Genomic DNA, 8,634 nt, shown 5'->3' on the forward strand with positions numbered 1-8,634 from the left:
TGGTACAATGATTTTGGTTTGTCATGGGGATCTTAGGAGGAGAAGGAAGATATTATTATTAACCTATCTCCAGGGAAGGAATTCTTGCAACAAAGTGGGAAGACATCAGTATATCCAGGGATATTCATATTATCACTTACTGGTATTAATATTATGCAACATTCATCTCGGTCGCAACCCCAAGAGACTGAGCAATAAATACCCTGACGCCTTGGTACAATTACAAAAGTCACGTTTCCCGGACTACTCCGAAAAAGAGTAAAAGTTCGTACTCGAGGGCTACTTTCTAGTTCCCAGGGACCCATCGAGTCACGTGTCCTCAGCGGGTCCCAGGCCGTGCGCGTCCTCACAAGCCGGCATTCCTCAGGGCACCGCTTCCTGCGCTCCAACGTTCTCCGGCCCGTCCCTCCTCCTCGCCTGAAGCACTCTCGTCTACACCGGCCTGCACCGCTCCGGAAGCCGAGTCCTGAGAGACGGGACGCAGCAACCCGCGCCTTCCCTCCTCACTCGCAGCCCGCCGCTGGCTAGCGGAACCCGGCGCCACCTCGAGAGTGCGCACGCGCGCCACCCCGGAGTCGCCGAGATTGCCGCTGAGCGCAGCAGTCAATCGTGAGCTCCCGGGCAGTTACGTCACTCCGGGTCTGGCCAATCAGCGCTGAATTGATTATTGCTTCCGGCCCGCCCTCTCGCCTGAGGCCAGGGGAGGGCCCGACTGTAGCTAAAGCCTAGGAGTTCAGAAGCCTCCGCTGGGAACCCGCCCCGCCGGGCGTGGGCCCAGGTAAGTGCCGCGGTGTCCCCGTAACATCGGTGACAGGGCCGTGGGGACTCCAATCGGGGAGATTGGGGTGACGCAGAGCAGAGGTGCCCCCGGTTTCCCGATCTCTCTCCTCCATTGGCTGCGTTAACTGGGACGAGCGAGGGAGACAGAGGGATATACCTGTGTTCTGTGCTGCACACCTGCAGGGCACCGCTCCTACCCCTGCCTTGGAACCCCTAAACGCCTGCTCGTGGACTCGCTTCATAGCACGCCCCCACTGCAGCCTTAGGATCGCAGAGATCTGAAGAACCCGATCGCCGAGCCTGCATGATTTAGAGAAATGGAGCGTCCAGGGGCCTGTCTGTAACCCTCTCCCTTGACGTTGGGAGCAAATCTGCTTGCTTTAGGATTAGTGTAGGCAGATGGTCACAGCCCTACAGCTCCGACATATGCTCCTGGTGGCAGTGCAGGGGACCCACCTGTCGCCCAAGTGCAGGAACTGGATCAAAGCCAGGTCGCTTCCTGCCCGCTGGGGCTGGGCAGACTCTATTTACTCTCCAGGAAGGGCCCCCACTCCCATACAAGCGCTGCTGTTTCCTGTCTTCTCTCTGAACCCTAATATCGCCTTAGAGTGGTCCCTGAGCTTGGCAGGCAGGGAGCAACTTTAATAGCCAGTGCACATCAGACAGGAGTGAGGGTGTAATAGAAAAACCAGAAGCCTTGCAAGAGGCAGCCCGAAGACAGATCCTGGAGAAGTAAACGTTTTTGAAGCTTCCTTGTGCAGTGTTGTGCCCTCAAGGGCATCTACTGCCCACTACTTGCCCTGGGCAGCTGCTGCTGCTGCTGCTGCTGCTGCTGCTGCTGCTCCTCCTCCTCCTCCTCCTCTTCCTCCTTCTCCTTGTCGTTGTTGTTATTATCATTATGTGCAGATGCACAAGTGGGTGTGGAGGCCAGAGGTCAACCTGCACCATTTACCTTGGTTCTACCTTGGTTGGTTTTTTGTTTTTTGTTTTTTGTTTTTGGTTTTTTGAGACAGGGTTTCTCTGTATAGCCCTGGCTGTCCTGGAACTCACTCTGTAGACCAGGCTGGCCTCAAACACAGAAATCCACCTGCCTCTGCCTCCCAAGTGCTGGGATTAAAGGCGTGCGCCACCACCGCCGCCTGGCTCTACCTTTGTTTTTTTAAAGATGGGATTTCACACTAGCCTGGGGCTCACTGATTAGACTAGGCTATCCGACTAGGGAACCCTGGGGATCCACCTCAGCTCTAAGCAAGTGCCACTGTGGCTCACTTAAAAATATTTTTACATTTATTGTGTGCGTGCGTGTATGTGTGTGTGTGTGTGTGTACGCGCTTGCCGTGACTCACATGTGGAGATCAGAAATCAGTTTGCTGGAGTGGGTGCTCTCCTTCCATCAAGTGAATCCCAGGGATCAAACTTAGGTTGTTCAGCTCCACAGCCAGTATCTTTAGGGACTGAGCCATGTAGCTGACCATCTCCCTCCCCCCCCAACATATACATACTTTTTTTTTTTTTTTACATGGGTTAAACTTGGGTCCTCCTCCTTACAAGGTAAGCCATCTTCCCAGACCTCTTCATGTTTTTTTGTTTTGTTTTTGAGACAAGGGCTCACTATGTAGGCCAGTCCTGCCTGGAGCAATCCTCCTTTAACCTTACAGGTGCTGAGATTACAGGCACATGCCCCTACATCAGGCTATTTTTTTTGGTCTCTGAAAGGATCTGTGAATAAACTGACCCAGAACGGCAGGTGGTGATGAGTCTTTATAACCCAATGACTGAAGGACCACATTACATTTGTTTTTAGAGGTTCGAGGTAAAGCAGAGGTTGGTGCCATGGAGTGTGTCCCCTCTCTCCCTTCACTTCTGCAAAACAAAGATATCTCAGAATCCCCAAATCACAAAGCCTCCACACACCCCTTTCAAGAGTCCTGTGACCCAGTGACCCAAGCCAGGTTGCATGGTGATCTCACAGGAAGTGGTGTGTGACAAGTCAGGGGACATCCTGTGGAGGCAGAAAGGAGCTGTGGTTGGCCAAGGATGTTTACCGGGATAGCCTTTAGCTCAGGTGTGACTGGTGCCTGAGTCTCACCTGGAAGGGAGTTTATAAACATGGTCCTTCCACTAACTGCCCAGAAGGTTCAATTATGTCTGAAAGAATATTACTGCTTAGTCATTTATCGGAAGGAAAGTGTTTCAAATACATGTTTACCTTTTGAGCTCAACCTTCAGGCACAGCTTGACGCAACTGATTGCTTTTACCTGGACCTGTGATTTGGTTTTGGAGGAGACACTGAGACAGACTCTTACTGTATAACCTCTGCTGGCCTTCAATCCCTCCTCCTATTTTTGCCTCCTTTGTGCTGGGACTGCAAGCACGTGATGAATGAAAATAAGGAGTAGAAGGGAAACATGTGACCAGTCCTAGGTATGGTGGAGGAGAAGGTTGATTATAGATATGTGAGAGAACAAAGCCAGAGACATCTGGGAGAGTCCGGAGTGGGCCTGACCCTGAGCCGTGAGGGTAAGGGAGAGAGGAGACAGGAACTGGGTTTAGCAGCCAGAAGGCCCGAAGGTACAAAGAGGACGGGCTAGCAAATTGGTTGGAGTATATAGGAAAGTTTAGGGTAGAGGGTGGGTTATGGCACCAGGAGGGTCCTATGATATGGCGGGACTGAAGGATGCTGGGAGAACCTGGCAGCCAGTGTTGCTTTGATATCTTAAGTAGGCTCCTCAGCCATTAGACTCAGGGTTAAAACCTAATGTTATTTGTTTGTTTGTTTGTTTGTTTGTTTGTTTTTTCAAGACAAGGGGGTTCTTTGTGTCGCCCTGGCTGTCCTGGAACTCACTCAGTAGCCCAGGCTGGCCTTGAACTCACAGATCTGCCTGCCTCTGCCTCCCGAGTGCTGGGATTGTGTATACACATGCAACAGCACACCACCACCAGGCTTATTTTCTTTTTTAAAAAATATTTTTAAAATTTATTTATTACTAGTTTGTGTTTGTGTGTGCAAGTAGGATAACTTTGTAGTGTCGGTTCTCTGCTTTTACCATATGTGGTTTTTGGAGGTTGACCTCAAGTTACCAGCCTTGTGTGGCAAATGGCCGTTACTAAGCTAGATTACCCTCCCCTGGCTTGATTGTTCTTCTCGAGAGATAGGAGCCTGGTGAGACTGCAGACAACCTGTAATCCCAGCACCAGGGAGGCTAGGGCAGAAAGACTATGGGGTCCAGGGCAGCCTAGACTCAAACATATACACAGAAACCGAGATGAGGGAATAATAGTTGTGTCCCGAGTGATTAAGTGACAACAGGGGCAGTCCCAGAGACCATGCTGCATGCTGGACAGTGTTTAGTAAGTGACAACAGGGGCAGTCCCAGAGACCATGCTGCATGCTGGACAGTGTTTAGTAAGTGACAACAGGGGCAGTCCCAGAGACCATGCTGCATGCTGGACAGTGTTTAGTAAGTTCCAGGTCTGTGTTACCTCACTCAGCTCTTAAGAAGTAGGTCACTATTCCTGTCTGATTGCCACGCTTTTCCACACAATCAAGGCAGAGAGGATAGCTAGCTTTGGTGAGGTTAGAAGCACCACCCCGAAGCCCATCTCTCAGGAGGTGGATTTTGGAGTTCAAGATCATCCTTTTCTACATAGTGAGTCTGAGGCCACCTAGAGCTACGTGGGATGCTGTCTCAGAATAAGACAAAAAACAAACAAAGCAATGAAGAAAAGAAGTAACGTAGCCAGGCCACAAGGCCCAAACTCTGGTGCCGTGGACTCTGGCAGCTCTAACCCTGTGAAAGTAGTAGAGGGGCCTCCAGGCCTGGCCCAGAGGAAGCAAGTGCCATGGGGCCCCAGCTCTGGTCTCTAGACTTTTTCAGATGATCCCAGAAAACTAGTATCCTGATTCCTGCTCCCTTCCCCCTCCACCATGTGTGTGTGTGTGTGTGTGTGTGTGTGTGTGTGTGTGTGATAAAGAGAAAGAGAGAGGCCCTGGAGTTGAAGAGGTCATTGGCTCTGAGGGAACTCCCCACCCACCCACCCCATCTCCTCCTAAAATCACACCATTCTGGTGGCCAGTCTCCCTCCTGGAGTCTGTCTCTATATCGGGTCATAGATGTTTCCTGAAACTTGGCCCTGCCTGCCCCTGGCTTACTTTGCAGCCTGAGCTCTCCGCTGTGTCTGTCGGACTCCCCGGGTTCCAAGAATCGGCTAGTTCTGCCTGAGGCAGATGGCTCTATTTTCAGATCTGTTCCATCTCCAGTCCTCCTCACTCTGTCAGTGCCTTCTGGCCCCCCCCCCCCCCCGTGCCTACGGCAGACAGCAAGAGTCAAGCTCCCTGGCGTAGCAGCCTCGGGTCCCTAAAGAAACTCAGCTATTTTCCCAGTAGCTCCAGTTCTCAGGCTAGACTCAGACAGGTTTACATATAGCCTAGGTGGGCCTTCAGCTCTGCCTCCTGAGTACTGGCATTACAGGCATGAGCCACCACACCTAGTCTGTAGGATGCTGGGGACAGAACCTAGCACATTTTGCATGCTAGGCAGCACCACATCAACTGAGTGTGGTAGCGTGTATCCACAATCCCTGCTCTTGGGAAGTGGGGGCAGGAGGATCAGAAATCAAGATCACCCTAGCTACATAGAAAATTTGAGATCAGCCTGGGGTACATCCCCGGAATGAGAGCGAAGAAGAGGCAGAAAAGAAACTTAAACTGGAAGACGCACATTGCTTCTGGTTGCTATGGTGACTGCTTGCTTGAGACCTCATTTTGTCATGTGTGTCTTGATACGGTCACCATACAGGGTTCTTACAATGTCCCTGGTCCAGGGGCTATGATGCTGATACCTTCTCTTATCCCTTGGCTTTCTCTAGCACTGCGGCCATGCCCACCTCCGTGCTGTGGGCAGTGGACCTCTTCGGGAGAGTGTATACCTTGTCCACGGCCGGTCAGTACTGGGAGCTTTGCAAGGATGTCCAGCTGGAGTTCAAGCGGGTCAGTGCAGCCACCCAGTGCTGCTGGGGCATCGCCTGTGACAACCAGGTCTACTTGTACGTGTGTTCCAGTGATGTACCCATCCGCCACCGAGAGGAGGTCTATGAGAATCAGGTAGTGCTGTGTGTGTGTGTGTGTGTGTGTGTGTGTGTGTGTGTGTGTAATTGCCAAGCTGGTCAGCAGTATTAATTACAATATGCTGAGTGGTGAATTGGGGTGCTAGTCTCCCCCAGATCCCATAATCCACTCCATCAGTTAAGATCTGAGATGCCCTGGAAGTGGTAGCACACTCCTGCAATCCCTCTGTGGCAAGACAAGAGAATTATGTGGTCAAGGCCGATTTGGACTGTGTAGCTAGACTCTCCCTGAAAAGGGAGTGGGGGAGGGGAAGAAGAGACTAGGGATTTAGCTCAATTGGTAGAGTACTTGCCTACCATGCGTGGTCCCTCTATAATCCCCAGAACTACATTGAATGAGTGAACATAGTCCTGCATACTTATAATCCCAGCCCAGGGGGAAGACGGAGGCTAGAGAGTCAGAAGTTCAAGGTCATCCACATAGTAGATTCAAGGCTAGCCTGAGCTATATTAATTCCCTACCTTTAAAAAAAAAATCTAAGTTTTTGTGCCTGGGGGTATGGCTTAGTGGTAGAATGCCTGCCTAGCATGCATGAAGCTCTGGATTCAAACTTCAACACTGAAATAAATACATAAAATAATAAACCCCAAGTTTTACAGTATCCAGGGTCTTTGTAGCTGGAGTCCTGGTTGTGCCTTTGACCTGGAAAGCTGTCTGGGTGCACATGAGGGTCGGCTTTCATGGGTCTCAGGAGCCCAGGATGGGGAGCACCTATGTGTCCTCTAAGCACTGTGGTGGTGGGTGAGTGGGTGCTCCACTCTGTGTGGCCTTGCGGCTTTTCCTGAAGAGTATGGCCCTAGACCTGCATCCCACCTAGGCCTTCCGTTGTCTGCCGTCCTGGAGATGAGCTAGTGGGCCACCGAGGCCCGGCGAGGTTTGTCCTCCTGGGTCCGCCTCTATCTGGCTCACTCCTAAGAGCATCTCTGTGTTCCCCGGCCTCAGCGTTGGAACCCCATGGGAGGCTTCTGTGAGAAGCTCCTGCCAAGTGACCGCTGGCCATGGAGTGACGTGAGTGGGCTCCAGCATCGGCCGCTGGATGGGGTAGCACTGCCTTCGCCACACTGGGAATGGGAGTCAGACTGGTACGTGGATGAGAATTTTGGAGGGGAGCCCACCGAGAAAGGGGTAGGTGAACTCAGTACCCTCCATGGCTGCCTGTTGGGCTCAGCTTGTCCCCCAGCGCTCCCCTCCCTGTTGGTGTCCAACCTCCGCTTGCTACGGGATTGAAGACCATACTTACCCCTCCTACCTCCCCCCATTCCCCACCTTCCCAGATCTTAAGATTCCACCTCCTCCCCACCGAGACATATTGAGGCTCCGGCCTTGGTATTTCAGGGGTGGACATACGCTATGGACTTCCCTGCCACCTACACTAGAGACAAGAAATGGAATTCCTGCGTGCGAAGGCGGAAGTGGATCCGGTATAGGAGATACAAATCCCGGGACACCTGGGCTAAGGTCTTTGTGCCTAAATATGGCATGGGGGCGGAGCATAGGGTGTGGTGTGGGGCAGAGCATGGGGTACAGCATGGAGGTCCTTGGTAGGAGGCCTGCAAGGATAGGTATCTTTATCCCCCAAGGCAGAAGGGGATACCATACCTACCCTGGGACGTGGGCTATGACTTGTTTGCTGTCACAGAGCCTTGTAACCAGCCCTACAACTCCTCTCATTTGGGAGATGGCCACATAGGGGCCAATGTTTGCACAGAACTTGTCCTTTCTTAGGCTTCCCCTCCTCTGTTTAGTGTTGTCCCCGTGACCCTACTCAAAAGCAGTGGCTCAGGCCAGGGTCTGATGAAGGGGACAGAACAGAGAGGATCCATGGCCAGATTCACAGGCCTGCAGTCTGTGGCTGCCTTCTTCGTGAAGTCAGGCAGCATGGGCCATGCTGAGGGTGGAAAGACTGGAAGGAAGGCAGGCAGTGGCAATGACAGGGAGGGGCAGTATGGGCCACCAGGTAGTGACAGCCATTGCTTATTGCCCCTTTGTTTCAGATCCCCTCAAAAGATGACCCCAAGGAACTCCCTGACCCCTTCAATGACCTGTCTGTGGGAGGATGGGAGATCACAGAGGAACCTGTGGGCCGCCTGTCAGTGTGGGCTGTATCCCTGCAGGGAAAGGTAAGTCCATACCACCACCACCATCACCACCACTACCACCTTGCCCAAGATTTGATATGGTGAGGGAGGCCAGGCACAGGCCGGAGTGGTGGAGGGGTTCCCCAAGGTGGAGGAAGAGAGCTAATTGCCTCCTGTCCCTGGAAATAGGACTTCCTGGGTAGGCAGAAAGTTACCAGACTTTCCACAATACCTGCCCTGGATGCCTTGGGTCCTGTCCATCCTTCTGGTCCAGTTCAGGCTCACCATCAATGCTGTCTCCTTGGACAGATTCTGAGCTCCCTGCCAGCTCCTTTTCCCATTTCCTAGGAGCACTGTGGGTGTGCAGGTGGGTGGGTGGCTGATGTGTGGGTAGATTGATGGTGTGTGTCTAGATGGATGGTGGTGGGTACGTGGATGATGGACAGATGTATGGTACGCAGACGTGAACAGATGCCTAGAAGACATGAGTGGGTGGATGGATGGATGGATGATGGATGGATGGGTGATGGATGAATGGATGGATGGATGGATGGATGATGGATGAATGAATGGATGGATGGATGGATGGATGGATGGATGGATGGGTGGGTGATGGATGGATGGGTGATGGATGGATGGGTGATGGA

General features: G+C 52.3%; 1 protein-coding gene across 3 annotated transcripts in view; it reads left to right on the plus strand.

Annotated features, from left to right (window-relative positions):
• Window positions 1-707: 707 nt before the first annotated feature.
• Tecpr1 (tectonin beta-propeller repeat containing 1) overlaps window positions 708-8,634 on the plus strand; it is a 29,085-nt gene continuing 21,158 nt past the window's right edge. Inside the window, exons 1-5 of one of the 3 annotated variants that reach the window (XM_028756150.1) lie at window positions 708-778; window positions 5,651-5,885; window positions 6,852-7,034; window positions 7,245-7,367; window positions 7,904-8,029. In XM_028756150.1, coding sequence (XP_028611983.1) covers window positions 5,661-5,885; window positions 6,852-7,034; window positions 7,245-7,367; window positions 7,904-8,029 — 657 coding nt within the window. In that variant the 5' untranslated portion in view covers window positions 708-778; window positions 5,651-5,660. Of the gene's footprint in view, window positions 779-5,650; window positions 5,886-6,851; window positions 7,035-7,244; window positions 7,368-7,903; window positions 8,030-8,634 lie in introns of those variants that run through there. The other 2 variants (XM_028756151.1, XM_028756152.1) reach the window with 2 other exon arrangements.

The sequence above is a fragment of the Grammomys surdaster genome, unplaced genomic scaffold, assembly GCF_004785775.1.
Source record: "Grammomys surdaster isolate TR1022 unplaced genomic scaffold, NIH_TR_1.0 126109, whole genome shotgun sequence".
Taxonomy (NCBI): domain Eukaryota; kingdom Metazoa; phylum Chordata; class Mammalia; order Rodentia; family Muridae; genus Grammomys; species Grammomys surdaster.